Below are 19007 nucleotides of genomic sequence, written 5' to 3'. Positions count from 1 at the left end.
CCCACAGACACATTTGAGTGAAAGGAAGGTTTTTTCCTATCTCAATTTATTTATGTTTAAGTTGATAATACTTAGAATGTTTTCATACATACGAGGTAGTTATAATTTAAACGTTGCCATACCCAAATTTGGCTTTACAGAGGAATATGCTGGGGAAAAGGCCCATTTCGAAGCTTCCAGAGAAGGTGTCCCTCTGTATTCTTTTCTCATTGCTGCTACAAATTATCACAAACAGAGGGACTCAAAACAGCACAAATTTATTCTGGTATGGTTGTGGAAGTCTGAAATCAGTTTCACTGAGCAAAAGTCAAGCTGTCAGCAGGACTTTTTCCATCTGAAAGCTCTGAGGAAAGATCCGCTTTCCTGCCTTTTTTTCAGCTTCTAGGAGCTGCCTGCATTCCTTGGCTCGTAGCCCTCTTCCTCCATCTTCAAAGCGCATCACTTCAAGTCTGTTTCTGTCATCAAATCGCCTTCCCCTCTCCTGTAGTCAAATCTCCCGCTTATGGCTGGGCATGGGGGCTCATGCCTGTTGTCCCGCCACTTTGGGAGACGGAGGTGGGTGGATTACTTGAGAACAGGAGTTTGAGGAAAGTTGACTGTTTTTGCTTTTTGACAACAACTACCAAAAACTAGGCAGATGTGGTCGTGCTCGCCTGTAGTCCCAGGTACTCGGGGTGCTGAGGTGAAAGGAGTGCCTGAGCCCAGGACGTTGAGGCTGCTTTGAGCTGTGGTCGCCGTGATCATGCTACTGCACTTCAGTCTGGGCAGCAGAGTGAGATCTCGACTCAAAAGAAAATTTTTTTTAAGTCTCCCTCTTATATGTACAATTGTGGTTACATTTAGGGTTCACCTAGAGAATATACGATAATCTCCCTTTCTGAAAAGTCTTAACTTAGTCGCATCTGCAAAGATTCCAGGGTTTAGGGCATGGACATCTTTTGGGGCCATTATTGAACCCACCACTCACTGCTCTGTTCAAAGCTAATCTTTTCCTCCATAATCGCCTCTGACCTCCTGTTCTCCCTTGAAACTTTCCTCCATTACTTCTTCTTCTTTTTTTCTTCATCTTCAGCCTCTGTTTCCCTTTTTATTCCTTCCCCCAACCTATCAACTTAAGTACTTCGAGATTTGGAAAAAAGAAGTTAAAAACTCTCAGTTCTGTATTCTGCTCCAACTTTTCTACCATGTCTTCCCTTCTTTCAAAAGTAATTTCAAGTTTCATTTTCTAGCAATAGGGAAGATAATACATCCTTTAAAATGATCATAGAAAAAATATCATACAATATTCCCGAAGGTTAAGAAAAATATTTAAAGCATTGCTATGTTGGCAAAAAATAAAAGCAGGCATCAGAGGTCAAAAACAGTAAGCCCAAAGCCAAAGAAATAAACAAGTACTGATGGTGGCAGCTTCCCTAGGACATGTGCCAGTTCTTGGAGGCCCAGCCCTTCATCCTAACAGACCATGCTTGGGGACAGGAGATAAAGCTTAGGGTACAAGTAAGGGAGGAGTTTGGAGCAAAGATCACATGCATAAAAGGAACCCACAGAAAGTGGCACCGATGTGATTAAACTGACTCTCCCCCATCCTCAGGGGAGATAGTAAAGAAAGTTGGCTGTTTTTGTTTTGGCTTTTGGTGAAGGGAAGGGTGGTCTCTGACGAGGATTTCTAACTAAAAACCAGCTCACATGTGAATTTGGGGTTAGAATGTACACCACCTGACTGTCTCCAAAAACCAGGTCAAGACTTAATGTTTCCAAGTTGAAATGCCCACGGGATCTGACACATGAAAACACAAATAGTCTCTGGAAGAACACATCTTCACATAAGCTTTAAGAATTCCTATAAATAAAGTTTCAAGGAACATAAGCGCTCAGTCAGAAAAATCACAAAACAGAAAGGAAAAGCCAAGATAAACAGAGTCAGTAGAAACAAATGCTATAACAGAGGTTATATGTATTAAAATTGTGAGATACAGAATGTAAAGTAAGTATGTTTTTTAAAATTCATTCAAAATATATTGGGTCTACAAAGTAGGGGCAGGTTATTAGAAGTATGACAAAGAAACAAGAGATGGTCAGAATGATTAAACAGATTTAACAAGGAATCAGATAGAATTCCCAGAACTGACACATATTATAATTAAAACAAGAAACTTAATACATGTATTAAGTAGCTGATAAGACAGGCACAGAAAGAATTGGGGAATTAAGAAATAAATGTGAAGTTCTAACATGGAATACAGCACAAAGCAACAAACAGATGGAAAATATAAAAGAGATGTTAAGAGAGACAAACATAAAAGGGTCCAGTATACATTTAATCAGAGTTCTGCAAGAAAAAAAGACAAAATGTAGGAAACTTAACATTTGAAGAAAAATTAAAAAGCTGAGGCTGGGTACAATGGTTCATACCTGTAATCCCAGCACTTTGGGAGACTGAAACAAGAGGATCAGTTGAGCACAGAAGTCTGAGACCAGCCTAAGTAACATGGTGAAACCTCATCTCTACAAAAAAAATTTAAAAATTGACCAGGTGTGGTGGTGTACACCTGTAGTCCTAGCTATTCAGAAGGCTGAGGTAGAAGGATTGCCCGAGCCCAAGAGGTTGAAGCTGAAGTAAGCCATGATCATGCCACTGCACTCTAGCCTGGGCAACAGAATAAGTAAATAAATAAACAAATGGAAACTTTCCAATATGGATGAACTATATCAATGACCAAATTCAAGAACTCAATAACTCCTAAACCACATACGTGATAGATATCAGTTCCTACATGTATTATAGTAATGTACAGAACAACAGAGAGAGAAGACTGAAAACAGCCAGAGAGAAAAAAACAGCTTATCATAAAGGAAAGACAATTAGCCTGACAACTGACATCTCAGTAGCAACAATAGAAGTTAGAAGATTTTAGAAAAATATCTTTAAAACACTGAAACAAACAAAGCCTTAAGCTTGAATTATTTTCTCTTGAAAACTCTCTCTTAGCTGGGCTCGGTGGCTCAGCCTGTAATCCCGCACTTTGGGAGGCTGAGGTGAGTGGATTGCCTAAGCCCATGGGTTCGAGACCCGCCCGGGCAACTTGGTGAGACCTCATCTCTACAATAAAATCAAAAAATTAGCCGGGCATGGTAGTGCACACCTATAGTTCCAGCTACTTGGAAGGCTGAGGTGGAAGGATCGCCAGAGCCCAGCAGGTTGAGGCTGCAGTGGCCGGGAGCGGCCACTGCACTCCAGTCTGGGTGACTGAGTGAGGCTCCAACTCAAAAAAAAGAAAAGAAAACTCTCTCTTGTGAATGTGGGTGAAATAAAGACATTTTCGGTCCAACAAGAGCTAAGGGAGTTTACCAGCAGGTCCACACTAAAGAGAGATCACAGAATAAAGGACTGGCATGCAAGAAGAAACACTGGGCAAAGATACTGGTCATCAGAGTTGAAGGATTCTTTGGTCCTTGTACTGTTTGAGCATAGTATGAAGATATGAAATGTTATAGTATGCTAACATAAATGTGAATGTTAAATTTAGGGTGACCTCTGGGAACAGTAGAAATAGGGAAAATAGGAAATAACAACAATAAACAATCAAAAGAAGTTGAGAAAATGAGAAACACAAAACAAGATGGTAGACATATTTCTAGATATACGTGTAATCAATGTAAAGGCAGATTGACCAAATTTAATGAAAGACAAAGACTGGATGACAAAGCAAAATTATATGCTGTTTACAAGACACATCCCCCCAAATAAAAAGGGCGAGTTTGAAAATAAAGGGATAGAAAAAGATATTGGGAGCAAACACTAACAAAAGAAAAGCTAGCATAGCTTTATTGATACAGGAAGAAATAAATTTTAGGCAGAAAGCATTATCAGAAGTAGTTACCATGTAAATAATTAAAAGTGCGATTTAGCAGGCAGGTGTGATAATTGTTAACTTGTAAACATTGTAAAACTGTAAACTTGTACATCTAAAGTATATGAAACAAAAAAGTAATTAAATAAAAAAAATTAACAGAATCCACTATTATAGTAGGAGTTTTTGTTTGCTTGTTTGTTTTAGTTGGAGTCTCATTCTGTCACCCACGCTGGAGTGCAGTAGCAGGATCATGTCACCACATCCTCTACCTGCAGGCTCAGGCAATCCTTCCACCTCAGCCTTCCAAGGAACTGGGACCACAGGTGTACTCTACCCTGCCCAGCTAAGTTTTTGATTTATTGTAGAGACAAGGTCTCGCCAAGTTGCACAGGCTGGTCTCGAACCCCTGGGCTCAGGCAATCCTCTCGCCTCTGCCGCCCACAGTGCTGGAATTACAGGCATGAGCCACCATGCCCGGCTATAGAAGGAGATTTTTAACACATCTCTTTCGGTAATTAGCACATCTCTTTCTGTTAATGACAGAAAGATGGAAAACTAGGTTGTAGAAGATTTGAAGGGCAATTAATAAGCTTGGTCTCATAGACAGAGAACACTGTATCCACCAACTGGAGAAAATATATTCTTTTCAAGCAAAGTGGACACAGGAGAAAGAAAAAGCCATATCTGCCAAATAATCACTAAAGAAATTTAATCAGTAGTTTAAAGTTTTCCTATCAAGGGGAGAAAACCAGGCCCAGATGGTTTATCTCCATGAGTTCCCACAAACATTTGAGGAACAGATATTTGCAACACTACACAGATTGTTCCAGAAGAAAATAGGGATAATTCCACATCTAATTTTATAAGTCTATTACAGACTTGACACCAAAACAAAGTAAGGACTGTATAAGAAAATAATATTAGACATCAATCTCATTGATGAATATGATGAAAAATAAATCCTAAAAAAAAAAAATTAGCAACCCAAATTTAGCAATACATTAAAAATTCAAGTTTGGTTTGAATTTAGAAAATCTATTCATTTAATTTTATACATTAGCAAATTAAAGTGTGACTTGTGGATTTATGCTATTTTTTGAAAACATTTTATTCAAAAAAAATGTTTTATTAAATAGCTTGGGCCAGGCATGGTGGCTCATGCCTGTAAACTCAGCACTTTGGGAGGCTGAGGCAAGAGGATTGCTTGAGCCCAGGAGTTCAAGACCAGCCTGGGCAACATAGCAAGACCATGTCTCTACAAAAAAATTGGCTGAGTGTGGTGATGCATGCCTGAAGTCCCAGCTACTCAGAAGGCTGAGGCGGGAGGATTGCTTAAGCCCAGGATTTGGAGGCTGGGGTGAGCCATGATCACACTACTGCACTCCAGCCTGGTAACAGAGTGAGACCCCAACTCAAAATAAATAAATAAATACCTTGAATTTAAAAGTTTGTATTTTTAAAATACACATATTATAGAGAGCTATATACTATGTATATAGTATTTTTAAAATACACATATTATAGAGAGCTATATACTATGCTCATGAATAGGAAGGCTCAGTATTATTTTTAAATATTAAAATTGGTTTCCATCAAACCTGGCAGTTTGATTCTCAAATGTGCGTGGAATTGCCAGGAGGGAAGGGGGCAAAACTAAGACAGTTCTGAAGGAGAAGAACCTGGCAGGAAGATGGGCCTTACCATGTATGGAGCTATATCAGAAAGCTGTTGTAATTGGCACAGTGCATTTTAAACAGAGAAGTAGACAAACTAAGTGGCAAAGCAAAAAAGAGAGGCCAGAAACATCCAAAACGTACAAAAAAAAAAGAAAAAAGTAGCTGGATGTGGTGGCATGCACCTGCAGTCCCAGCTACTCGGGAGGCCGAGGCAGAAGGATCACCTGAGCCCAGGAGGTCAAGACTGATGATTGTGCCAGTGCATTCCAGCCTGGGGACTGCCTCCCTCCCAAATAAATAAATAAACAAACAAATAAATAAGAACAAGGAAACAATAAGCACAAAATTCAGGGTATGGTCGCCTCCATGAGGGTGTGGGGAGAGAGCAGCCATGAAGGCAGCTGTTTTGCGTCATTCATTTTTTTAATTAATTAATTAATTTATTATTAAGATGTGGGGTACGATTCAGGGTTAGGTATATAAACATTGATTATGCAGGGATCCTTTCTGATGAGGTGTGCCCCTCCCTCCCCTAGCAGTTTCCCTCAAATGCCAGTCCCACTCCCCTCCCCTGACAGCTTCCCACTACTGTCAATCGCTTTCTTATAGCATTATAATGGTTCGAGGTCACCTTATGAATGAGAACATATAGAACTCAGTTCCTTGCTTCTGTGATAGATAACTGAGTATGATCAAATCTAAATCCATCCGAGTTGCTGCGACGTCCATGTGTTTGTCCTTCTTTATGGCTGCATAATATTCCATTGTGTATATGTACCACATTTTTTATCCAGTCCAGCTTTGATGGGCAGCACGGTTGGTTCCATGTTTTTGCTATTGTGAATAGAGCTGCAACAAACATAACGTGTGCAGGTATCTTTTTTGTAGAATAATTTGGGTTTCTCTGGATATACTCCCAATCGGGGAACTGCTGGGTCAAATGGAAGGTCAATTTCTAGTTCTTTCAGAAATCGCCACACTGTCTTCCAAAGAGGTTGTATTAGTCTGCATTCCCACCAGCAGTATAGAAGCGTTCCTTTTTCTCCATATCCTCGCCAGCATCTGTTGTTTTTTGTTTTATTAATGATGGCCATTCTAGAGGGGTTAGGTGGTATCTCAGTGTGCATCACTCATTTCTAAGGAGTTTTACCGGAGTAGCTTGACTGCCAGCCCACCAACAAACACTTTTTTTTTAGATGAGAAGATATAGTTTATTTATAAAGTCGATTAGAGAGAGAGAAAGAAAGAGGAGATTTACCTCCCCAAGGTAGGGGAGAGGGCCAAAGCTTAAGAACACATGACCAGGACGTAGCTCAAAGAGCACAAGGCCATGTTGCTCCAACAAACACTTTTATCCAGAGGAATGCATTTCCATGGTTAAAGTAATTCTGAAGTCCAGGATGTTAAGCCTTTGTCAGACCTGGTGTTGGCAAATACTTTTTCCCAGTCTGTAGGCTGTCTCCCTGCTCTCTTGATGGTTTCTTTGGCCTTGCAGAAGCTTGTCAGTTTAATAAGGTCCCACTTGTCTATCTTCTCTCTTATGACCTGTGGGTTTTGGGTTTTGTTCAGGAATTGGATGCCAGTTCCGATTTCCATGAGGGTATTTCCTTCATTTTCTAAGGTTCTTATGGTTTGAGGTTTTACATTTAGGGATTAACAGTAGCAAATATCTGTCTGGGGATGGGGAAACACCTCTTATCAACAGGGTGCCTGAATGAAACGTAATTGTACACCTAACCCTTAACTGTACCCCACAAAACCATAAAAAAAAATATTGATTATGAAAAAAAAAGTACTTCTGAGGTAGGGCAGTGCAGAAAATGAACAAACCTGTTTGGGGAGCTTTTCTCCTGTTGCAAACATAACTAGGAGGAGCACTGGGGGAAAGTGGACAGCACTCCCTCTTCCCTGTGTCTGAGTATCAACGGCACTGAATTCAGTCCCAACACATGTTACTCCCCAGCTAGGTGCTGAACGCTGTGTTAGGTACTCAGAATATAAAGATATATTAGAAATACTAAATTAAAATGCAGAATACTGAGATAAAATTTAAAATGTTTTAAATGAAAAGGCTGGGTATGGTGGCTCATGCCGGTAATTCCAGCACTTTGGGAGGCCCAGGTAGGAGAATTGCATGAGCCCAGGAGTTCAAGGCAACATAGCGAGACCTCGTCTCCACAAAAAATTAGCCAGGAGTGGTGACATGAGCCTGTAGTCCCAGCTACTCTGGAGGCTGAGGCTGAAGGATCACCTGAACCCAGGAGGTCAAGGCCATGGTGAGCTAGGATCATGCCAATGCACTCTACCTGGGGCGACAGAGTGAGACTCCAACTCAAAAAAATAAAAACAAAAAAGATAAGTAGTAGGAGGGAACAAAACAAGGCAGATAGATAAACTGGCAAAAGAGTGACCTGGGTGGATTTTTTTTTTTTGAGTCAGAGTCTCACTGTTGCCCAGGCAGGAATGCAGTGGCATGACCATTATTCACCACAGCCTCGACCTGCTGGGTTCAGGTGATCTTTCCTCCTCAGCCTTCCAAGAAGCTAGAATCATGGACGCGCGCCACCATGCCCAGCTAAATTTTTGATTTATTGTAGAGATGATGTCTCAGCAAGTTGCCCAGGCTGGTCTCGAACCCATGGGCTCAGGCAGTCCTCTTGCCTCTGCCTCCCAAAGTGCTGGGATTACAGATGTGAGTCACCGCGCCTGGCCCTGGGTGGATTTTTGAGGAGTCTTTTGGCCCAGTCTGGGCAAGTGATCAAGGGAAGCTTTTTGGAGACAATTGTGCCTCTTGAAACAGAATCTTGAAGGAAGAATCAGAGTTAGAGGCAGAAGAGAGGACAGGTTCATTCCAAGCAGAGTTAACTCCATTAATAAAGCTGCACAGGAAGATATATGCTGTTTTTGGAGCCTAAACCTTGAGTTGGGACTTAGAAAGAGATGAGACAGGAAGAGTGAGTTGGCAGAAGTGACAGGATCAGTGGCTTTAGAACCCCCCGTCCTGGACAAGATGAGAAAGGAAGCTAGTTAGGAGGCTTTCACAGTGGTCCAGGTAAGGTCAGGGAGGAAGAGAAGGATGTGGATCAAAAATTATTTAGGAGGCAAAATTGGCAGGACATGTAGGATGGAAGGACAGGAAGACATGGAAGGACACACTCGAGGCAACTAGTGGTATCTAGCTCTATACTACATGTGACAGCATTCCAATCTATCCTTGAGATTTGCCAGCGCAGAGTGGAGCTAAGTAAGATTTCCTCTTGTCTTCCTAGTGATTTGTACCATTAATTTATAGATGCAGCACTTGGCCCTTGGTACATTTATGGCATTGTGTCACATTTATACAAAAGCTCAGCAGCATAAAAAAAATATGTCTTTGTGACTAAAATATTCTTCCCTTGAGAGAACTCAATTTTCAGTATAGTGGTTCTAATATTAATTCACAGAAAAGGCAGGAAATTATTACTATAATTATAACATCTTGACTAGAAGCCTGACCTGATTGAGTCTTAAGATTTTCTTTGCCACTTATAAGTGTTTTCTGTAATTTTATCATTTAAGCAAAATTAACATGTTTTATTTACAATTGTGGGTGAAAATTGTGTTTAGCATATCATTTTTATTTATTTAATAGAATGTGGGGGTTTTTTTGGTTTTTTTTTTGAGTTGGAATCTCACTCTGTCGCCCAGACTGGAGTGCAGCGGCCGCTCCCGGCCACCGCAGCCTCAACCTGCTGGGCTCTGGTGATCCTTCTGCCTCAGCCTTCCGAGTAGCCAGAATTACAGGCATGCGCTACCACACCCGGCTGGTTTTTTGATTTATTGTAGAGATGAGGTCTCGCTGCCCAGGTGGGTCTCGAACCCGCGGGCTCAGGCAATCCACTCACCTCAGCCTCCCAAAGGTGCGAGATTACAGGCTGAGCCACTGAGCCCGGCTCGGAATGTGTTTTTCAAGAGCAAATTAGAACATTTCTGTTAAAACCTTGAATCTCAGAAGCATTATTTAAATGACCTGATCACTTTTGGGATTGAAGTTATGTCTCAGTCCATTTTGTATTGCTTATAACAGAATAACTGATACTGGGTATTTTATAAAGAAAAGGAATTTGTATCTTACTATTATGGGGGCTGTAAAGTCCAAAGTCAAGGAGCTGCATCTGGTGAGGGCCTTCTTTCAGGCTGGGACTCTCTACAAAGTCCCCAGGCAGTGCAGGGCATCCCGTGGTAAGGGGCAAGAGGGTACTAGCCCAGGTCTCTCTTCCTCTTGTTATAAAGCCACCAGCTCCCTCCCACAATAACCCATTAATCCATAAACTCATTTATCCTTTAATCCATGGATGGATTTATCCATTCGTAAGGGCAGAGCCCTCATGACCCAGTCACCTCTTAAAAGCCCTACACCTCCATATTGCCTCATGGGGATTAAATTTCACGAGGAGTACTGGAGAGTACAAATAGTCTAACCATAGCAAACTGTAAATATAGGTCACGAGGCTCACTTCTAGGTTTGGTCCATCCCTTGGCCCAGATATCATTTAGTACAGAAAAGATCCTGCAGTATTTCTAACTGGTTGGGTCCAGTACAGATCCACCCTCTTCACCATCCAACCCCGCGCAAAGTAGCTGATAGTAGAGAGGGCCCCAAAAAAGAGTTGTTTCATTATTTGTTGTCCATGATGCCTAAGAAGCAATTTGGCTGAGAAGATGCCTCAAAAAAGGAGTTCAGTCAAGCCACTGGTTAATTCATTTAAATCACTTTCTTAATTTTTTTCTACTTCTGAATTCGCTTTTAAATAGAACTAACCAAGCTGCATTTTTAACCGTTGTTTAAATAATAATGGCAAAACTTAAATGAAACCACTCTTGTGTAATATAGTTATCCTCTAAGATCTAAGAGCGCTTTTTAAAAACTTATTTTAAAGATGTGGGGTGCAATTCAGGGTTAGGTATACAAATGTTCATTATGCAGGTCCCCTTGTTGATGAGGTGTGCTCCCCCTTCCCCTGACAGTTTCCCACTACTGCCAATCCTGCCCCCGCCCTCCCCTGGCAGAGCACTTTTGAGCCAGTTACCATCTCCACTAAATCTTTAGCGCCAACTAACCAGCAAGCCCTACAATTAGAGTTCTTAATCAATGATGCTATTCGTGACTACCAAGACAAATTAAATTAATTCCTTTGTCTTTTTCCTTCGCAGCATTTTGCTAACGGAGATTATAACAGAAATGTTTTTATTTGGGGAATGCATAGGAACTCCCGTTAAAAATGAAATAGAAAACTCTTAATGGCTCTGTCATTCCAGCGTGACCAGCCCACTGAGATAATCCTTCTGGCTGTGTCTTCACAGGATGTGGGAATTTGTTTACCAGATTTGTCCATTGAGTTCTCGATGGCCAATATCTGGCAGACCCAGGCCAGTTTGAACCCAGAGTCTTAGTTCAAGGAAGCGGTGCCATTCCCAAGTTAGGCAAACCCTAAGGTGCTCCAACATTTCAACCACAGCTTCAACATTTGTGTTGGTGCCAACGTCTGCCACAGTCTCTAGAGTCACCTGGTCCTGGGATCAAATGCTGACTCTCCCACATACTAGCTATGGGACCTTGAGCAAATCACTTGACTTCTCTGAACTTCAGTTGCCTTTCCCATGAAAGAGGGATACTACTAGTGTTTTGTGATGGTGGAAGGCAGCAATTCACATAAAGCACAGTGTCTGGCTGAGCAAATACTCAGTACATGTTAGCCATTCAGATTAATACTCAGAGGATGAAGACTTTCATCTTTTTTAATGTTTTAACTTTTAAGTTTAAACAAATGTCAATCTAATATCAGAAATTTAATGGAAAACTAGAACATTTTATATTTTCAGAGAGATCATCTTAAACTTTAAAAATACAAGGGGGAGGGTCCCTAAGAAAACCCCCAGAATTTATTTATTAAAAATTGTGTCTATTCTTACACGTTTAAATTGTAGTACACCATTGAGATGCTTTTTCCACTGCTCAGAACACTTTATGAACTTGTCGATTTGGATGCCTTTTAGCGCTTCTGCTATTTTCTGTTGCACCTTTTTCACATCAGCAAAACAATTTTTTTTTTAAAAATTCAGAAAAACCAATTCAAAACAAAAAAATTTTAGGAAAACAAACAAAAAGCACTTAGGGTGAGATCAGGTGAATAGGGAGGGTAGGACACGAGGGTCATGCCATGTTGGGTCTAAAACTGCTGAACACTCAGCTCAGTGTGGGCAGATGCGCTCATAAATCACCCATGAAATGGGCAAACACATTGAAAGAATCTCCCCCGAAAAATTCACTGAAGCCGAATGCAGCCTCTCACAACAATGCTAGCTGGCACACTGATGACAGTGGGTTCCTAGAACACTCACCTAGTGGGGGAAGCCTGTACTACAAGGGACCCACCCTCCAAAACATAATTCCAGGTTTTTTTGGTTCCCCCTCATATATGCTTCTTCAAAAACATGTTATTCTTTTTTGTAGGCCGATTGTATCAGAAAGAAATGAACTTCTTATTCAGTTTTTGTCGGACTTAAGTTTAACTGCAGATGGATTTATTGGTCACTACAAATTCAGGCCAAAAAAACTGCCTACAACTACCATAGCACCTGTGACCACCACATTTCCTGCCACTACAGGTAAGTTTTTCTGCTTGGAAGTTTGTGCAAAAACTTTAGGAAGAGAAGAAGAATTATTCTGAAGCAGAAAAACATTGGAGGAAGATACTTGAAACTAAAGTTAAACTGGATGGAAATACGAAAGAGAATAATATGGGCCAGGCATGGTGACTCACACCTGGAATCCCAGTGCTTTAGGAGGCTGAAGCAGGAGGATCGCTTGAGTCAGGGAGTTTGAGACCAACCTGGGCAACATAGTGAGACCTCATCTCTACAGAAATAAAAAAATTAGCCAGGCATGGTGGCACACTTACCTATAGTCCCACTGCTCAGGAGGTCAAGGAAGTGTGATTGTGACACTGCACTCCAGGCTGGCTGACAGAGTGAAGCTCAACTCAAAAAGAAAAAGAGCAAAAGAATAATATGGTTTTACTAATGAAAGAACGGTATAGGGTGTTAGAACACTTATAAGTTAACAGTTTTTAAATGTCTGCTAAGAAAATTATGACCAAGGTGGGTGCAGTTGCTTACACCTGTAATTCCAACATTTTGGGAGGCAGAGGCAAGAATATTGCCTGAGCCCAGGGGTTCAAGACCAGCCAGGGCAACTTGGCGAGACCTCATCTCTACAATAATTCAAAAAATTAGCCGGGTGTGGTGGCGCACACCTGTAGTTCAGCTACTTGGAAGGCTGAGGCAGAAGGATCACCTAAATCCAGCAGGTCAAGGCTGCAATGGCCATGATCATGTCACTGCACTCCAGCCTGGGTGACAGAGTGAGACTCCCACTGAAAAAAGAAAGAAAATTATGACCATTTAAAAATTACTAGGAAGCCTGTTATAAGCACAGATCACATAAGCTTTCGTTTCCTTCTTTGGCACTTAAAAAATTGTAGTTTTCTTTTTGTCACATAGAACTGTGGTATTTTAGGTTACAATTCTAGGGTCTTCTTAATATTCGCTAGTTTTCATGTCTGCCAATGTTTGGGCATTTTTTGTTCTCAGCAAAATGTCATATAAAAAATATTATTTCTTCAAATTGGAGTAAGTTAAACAACCGTATCAACATATTGCAGAAGCTGGTTGAGCAACTCTGGTCTGGAGGGTGATCTAGGAAGCAGGGAGGCAGCATGGGGCCCTGCAGCTAGCGCCTACATCCTATCAGCTCCAGTCCCTGGGATTCAGGCCGCGGACCCAAACACCCACATCTAGGGAGGAGGGGAATAAGTGAAAAGGGAAGATCTACGGTTAGGTATAAAATAGGCTGCAACATTGCCCACGTTTTCTATATACGCCCAGGATCGGGACAGGCAGGCACCTCTGGGTCTGAGTTTTCTGGGCACTCCACAAGTGCGCCGCCTCGTGGCTGGGATGGGTACTGCTTCGTGCGGCTGCCGTATTTCTCCAGCCCATTCTCTGTGGGCCTTGCTTGGTGTCCTTCCCCGTGAATTATCTGGTCACACCCATGGTAGTAGTGGTTCCCCTGCTTTTATCTCCATCCTAAACTTGCCTTGAAATTGCGGTGTGTCTTATGGACTTCACAGCAATTTGGATGGATTTAGAGTCGATCACACTCAGTGATCTATCACAGAAACAAAGAACAGAGTACCATATGTTCTCACTCATAAGTGTACCCTGAACAATTATCATAATACTATAAGGAAGGGATTGGCAGTCGTGGGAAACTGCCGGGGGGGGGGGGCATGTCTCATCAACAAGGGTACCTGCGTAATGAACATTTGTATACCCAACCCGAATTGTACCCCACATCTTTAAAATAAAAATAATTAAAAATATTTATTTTTTATTTTATTTTATTTTTGAGTTGGAGTCTCGCTCTGTCACCCAGACTGGAGTGCAGTGGCCGCTCCCGGCCACCGCAGCCTTGACCTGCTGGGCTCCGGCAATCCTTCCGCCTCAGCCTTCCAAGTGGCTGGAACTACAGGCGCGCGACCACGTCCAGCTAATTTTTGATTTATTGTAGAGATGAGGTCTCGCCAAGTTGCCCAGGTGGGTCTCGAACCCGCGGGCTCAGGCAATCCACTCACCTCAGCCTCCCAAGGCATGGGATTACAGGCTGAGCCACCGAGCCCAGCTAAGAATAATTTTTTTAAAAAAAGAAATTTCAGTTTGTAATTGGATTTACAATTTGTGATTGGATTTGCTAGTAACTACTAGACATTGTGTGTGGAAGCATATCAAAACTTGTCTTTAATCACACTATTTTCTGCCCCAAGCCTACCTCTCCACTTGTTTTCCCAAGCACATCCATGGCATCCAGAGCCACCCCTGTGCAATTATCTCTGATTTTCTCTAGCTTCCCTACCCACTGCCTGTCCCACTCCACAGCCCTACGTAGGGTGACCATTAAATTCACCATCTGCAGGTGTGCTATCCAATATGGCAGGTACTCTGGAGCACTAGAGATGTGGCTAGTGATACCGAGGAACTGAACTTCTCATTTAATTTAAAATGTAAAAGCCTCACGTGACTGGTAGCCACCAGACTGGACAGCACAGGAGCCAGCCTCCTCCGTGTGGTAGAGAAGACCCTTCACACTCTGTCCCTCGCCTTGTCTCTCCACATTCGTCAGGCCTTCTCTGCCAGATCTCTCCTTATGCTCTAAGTATTTTGTTCTTTACCCTAAGTGTGGGGGAAGTTTTGATGGCTTGAAGTGAAGCTCAGGATTAGATTTGTATTTTACAAAGATCACTCCAGCAACTGTGAGGCGAGTAGGTTGTGGAGGTCGAGCGAATCAGCAGGGTCTGTGGCTGTCCGAGTAAACTCTGCTATGGCACAAATACAGAGATAGTCAAGAGATGGAGGGACGCAGTGACAGGCCCTGGTGATGAACTGGGCTGAGGAAATCGGGGAGGGGTCAAGAGTGCCTCCCACGTCCCTGCCTTGCACAGCTCGGGGGATACTGTTACCGTTCACTGAAGCAGAGAGCTGGGTTGGGGGTGGATTCATAAATAAAGCTGTGGCCTTGTTGGGTCTGAGGTATCAGTGAGATTTTTCAAGTGCAAAAGGCACACTGGCAGACGTGTGGGCCTCCAGACCAGAAGAGATGCAAGCCAGAGATTTAAGAGTCATCAGCATATAGGCAGCTGAAACCATGGTCAAGAATGAGCTTGCCTAAAGAGAGGCTGAGGGTAGAGGGAGAGAGGTACTGGGATTAAACCTCTAGAAACTCCAGCTTTTTAAAGAGTAGGCGATACTGGGATTGAAAAGGAGTGTCGAGGGAGGAGAACCGGGATCATGTGTCGTGGAAGCTGTGGAGGAGAATTTTTTTAAAAGGCAGTGGTCAGTCAAGCATTGATGGAACACAATTCCAACAAACATTCCTGACGAGCACTTTGAGAACTAAGACCACTTCCATCAAACCAGATATTGTTAGATTAGTTTTACAAAAACAAGGTCAATACTGTTCTCATTTTTCTAAACGTTATAATAAAAGTATTTGAAAGGAAGTCTTATGTATATATACTAACTGTATTATATAATTTATATGCAGCCCAAGACAATTCCTCTTTACTCTATGCGGCCCAGGGAAGCCCAGAAGTTACTCGATTGACTCAGAGAAGCCAAAAAGTTGGGCACCTCTGCTGTAAACATTGGTGGGAAGTAGCCAGCAAAGGAGGAGAGCATGGTGGCAGACAGACAGAAGGAATAAGCTGAGGAGGAAAGCGTCTACAAGGGTGGGAGGGTCTGAGATGGGAGAGGACTCACCGAGGAAGGGAGAGAGGTACTGGGATTGAACCCTCGACCTTAGACCAGAGTGGGCACACCCTTCCCTCGGAGGAGGAGAAGCTTCAAGAAGGGCGGATAGAGATGACTTGGAGGTGTGATGGGGATCTCGAACATTGTCGGCTCTGATTTCTGTTCTCTCTAGAAAACAGGCAAGAGTGGGAAGGGAGTGGCAGGGCTGGGGGCTGAGAGGATGAGTAAGGACTTGAAAAACAGCTGTGGAAATCGGGGAGGACGTTGATCCCCCAGCCTGTCATTTTGATGAAGGTTCATCTGTGTGCTCAGCTGTCTGGGGGCAGGCACGGAAAAAACAGATTCCCCTCCAGGACAGAGCGGAGGGGAAGTCCCTGGCGAGAACCCAAGGGTCGGCCCGGGAGGGTGGCCCCGCAGAGAGGGGGACAGGAACGCATGGGGAGGAAGGCCGAGGACAGGGGTCGAGCTCAGGAGTGCGGGACAGCAGATGGATGACAGTAAGGTGAGGCAGGGAGGAGTGGTAGAACTGATGGGCTAGGGGCAAGAGAACAGGGCTCCACTCAAGGGAGAGAAGGGGCAGTATGCAACGCCCACCCCACTTCTGAGCTGCTCTGCTGAGGCTGAGAAGGTGCTGATGTCCAGTGGTTCACACGGAAAGATGCTCTCTTTCATCAGACGGGGGAACCACTAATAGCGCTACTTTCCGACTCAGTTAATTGGGTAAATTCAATGCTGAAGTGAAGTCCCCAATTTCTGCAACAATGATATATCTCTTTCTCTCTAGACATTTACTTTTTTTTTCTTTTCTTTCTTTTTTTTTGAATGGGGGTCTCACTTTATTGCCAGACTGGGGTGCAGTGGCACAATCACAGCTCACTGCAGCCTCAACCTCCTGGGCTCAGGTGATCCTCCCCTCTCAGCCTCCCAAGTAGCTGGGACTACAGGTGCATACCAGCTAATTTAAACGTTTGTGTTTTTTTTTTTTTGCAGAGATGTCTCACTTTGTTGGTTGGACTGGTCTTGAACTCCTGGGCTCAAGAGATCCTCTCACCTTAGCCTCCCAAAGTGCTGGGATTCTAGGCTCTCTAAACATTTTCTGAGCTTTCTCTTTTTAAAGAAAATACATATTTACGCTATTATGTGTATTTTAACATCAAATTGAGCATGTTTTACTATTGCCATCTATTTCAGATCCCTTTTGGAGTTCAGTCGGAGTACAATTAAGAGTAAATAAATAATAAACTCACAGAGGAGTTGGTGGGACATATTAGAAAGACAATATCACAACTGAAGATTTGTCAGATTTCTCACCCAACACGTGCTGTTCTATTGCAGTTGTTTTTTGTTTAGTTCTTCCTCACATATTGCCACACATAAGGAAAGGCAAATGATTAGCAAATATTTTCAAAACATTTCAAAGATATGATAATGAGGATTAAATACTTCCATTTTGTCCACACGGGGTTTCTCAACCGTGGCCGATTTGCACTTGGGGCCAGGTAATTATTTGTGGTGGGGACTGTTCATTGTAGAATGTTTAGCCGGGTCTCTGGCCATCTGTGTACCCACTAGGTGCTAGTAGCGCCCTCTCGCGGTGGCAGCCAGAAATGTTCCTAGGTATTGCCAGATGTCACCGAAGGGGCAAAATCACCCCCAATTGAGAACCACCGTGCTTCTCTATTTAGTTTTCCTTTTAAAGTTGTCTGCATCTAAGTTCTGAAGAGCCTTAGCCGATGCCAGGCTGAAATAAATATTTAGTAATCGGCTGCACCTAATTACAGATGTTACACACTTTACATGTAAGCAGCATCCCTAAAAATCTGTGCTACTCACATTTGTGGAATTGCTTATTTTAAATGCACCAAGAAAGCTCCTTTCATCCTCAGGGGAACATCACAAGATTCCTTTTGTAAAGCGAAGGATTAACCTACATTCTGTGAGTTCAGATTTGTTGTACTGGGTTTTTCTAAGCAGGGCATACACACAGAGAATATATCTATTTTTGGTTATAGTGTTTGTTTTATATAAAGGAGAAAGAGAACAGGGCTAAATTTGAACTATCTTTGATCTCAGGTTTAAAATTCAGTAGAGGCCAGGCACGTTGGCTCACACCTGTAATTGCAGCACTTTAGGAGGCTGACGCAGGATGATTGCTTGGGCCTAGGAGTTTGAGGCTAGCCTAGGAAACACAAAATTTTGTGAGACCTTATCTCTACAAAAAAATTAAAAATGAGCCGGGCTTGGTGGCTCAGCCTGTAATCCAGCGCTTTGGGAAGCTGAGGTGAGTGAATTGCCTGAGCCCGCGGGTTCAAGACCTGCCGGGGCAACTTGGCGAAACCTTATCTCTACAATAAATCAAAAATTAGCCGGGCGTGGTAGGACACACCTGTAGTTCCAGCTACTTGGAAGACTGAGGCGGAAGGATCGCTGGAGCCCAGCAGGTCGAGGCTGCGGTGGCTGGGAGCGTGCCACTGCACTCCAGTTTGGGTGACCAAGTGAGACTCCAACTCAAAAAAAAAAAAAAAAAAAATTAAAAATGAGCTAGGTGTGGTGGTGTGTGCCTGTAGTTCCAGCACAGAAGGCTGAGGCAGAAGGATCACCTGAATCCGGGATGGCAAGGCTGTAGGGAGCCATGCTCATGCCACTGCATTCTAGCCTGGGCAACAGAGTAAGACCCTTCAACTCAAATAAATAAATACATAAATAAAATTCAGTAGAGGGCATTGAGTTACCCTGAGGAAATCAGAACAGCAGTTGGTAGCAGAAAAATTTCTTTTACAAGGTTTTTAGTTATTTCATTTCAGTAATAGATTGGTGGCTCAGGAAAATAGTCATTTTAAATGGGTGGATTCAGATATAAACACCAATTATAATTGAATTCACTTTGTTGAATCTTATGTGTTTTTTCTTTGAATTTAGGTTTAAAACCTACCGTGGCCCTGTGTCAGCAAAAGTGTAGACGGACGGGGACCCTGGAGAGCAATTATTGTTCAAGTAACTTTGGTAAGAAATAAAAACCAGCCTTTTGTCTTTAACTAGAAACTTGACACTGTGTGCTTAATCTCAAAGGAATCCCCATTAATTTAATGGTGAGGGGTCAGGAACACTGTTCACTTATCCAAGAAAATAT

General features: G+C 42.6%; 1 protein-coding gene across 1 annotated transcript in view; it reads left to right on the top strand.

Annotated features, from left to right (window-relative positions):
- PCOLCE2 (procollagen C-endopeptidase enhancer 2) overlaps positions 1-19007 on the top strand; it is a 90129-nt gene that overhangs the window by 65586 nt on the left and 5536 nt on the right. Inside the window, exons 8-9 of the mRNA XM_021706170.1 lie at positions 12024-12178; positions 18797-18880. Of these exons, the coding sequence (XP_021561845.1) occupies positions 12024-12178; positions 18797-18880 (239 nt within the window). The remainder of the gene's footprint in view (positions 1-12023; positions 12179-18796; positions 18881-19007) is intronic.

This window comes from Carlito syrichta, unplaced genomic scaffold (assembly GCF_000164805.1).
Source record: "Carlito syrichta isolate Samal-C Ts95f unplaced genomic scaffold, Tarsius_syrichta-2.0.1 Scaffold315320, whole genome shotgun sequence".
In the NCBI taxonomy this organism is placed as follows: domain Eukaryota; kingdom Metazoa; phylum Chordata; class Mammalia; order Primates; family Tarsiidae; genus Carlito; species Carlito syrichta.
Note: the sequence above shows the minus strand (reverse complement) of the source record. Positions and strands in the feature narration are given on the sequence as shown.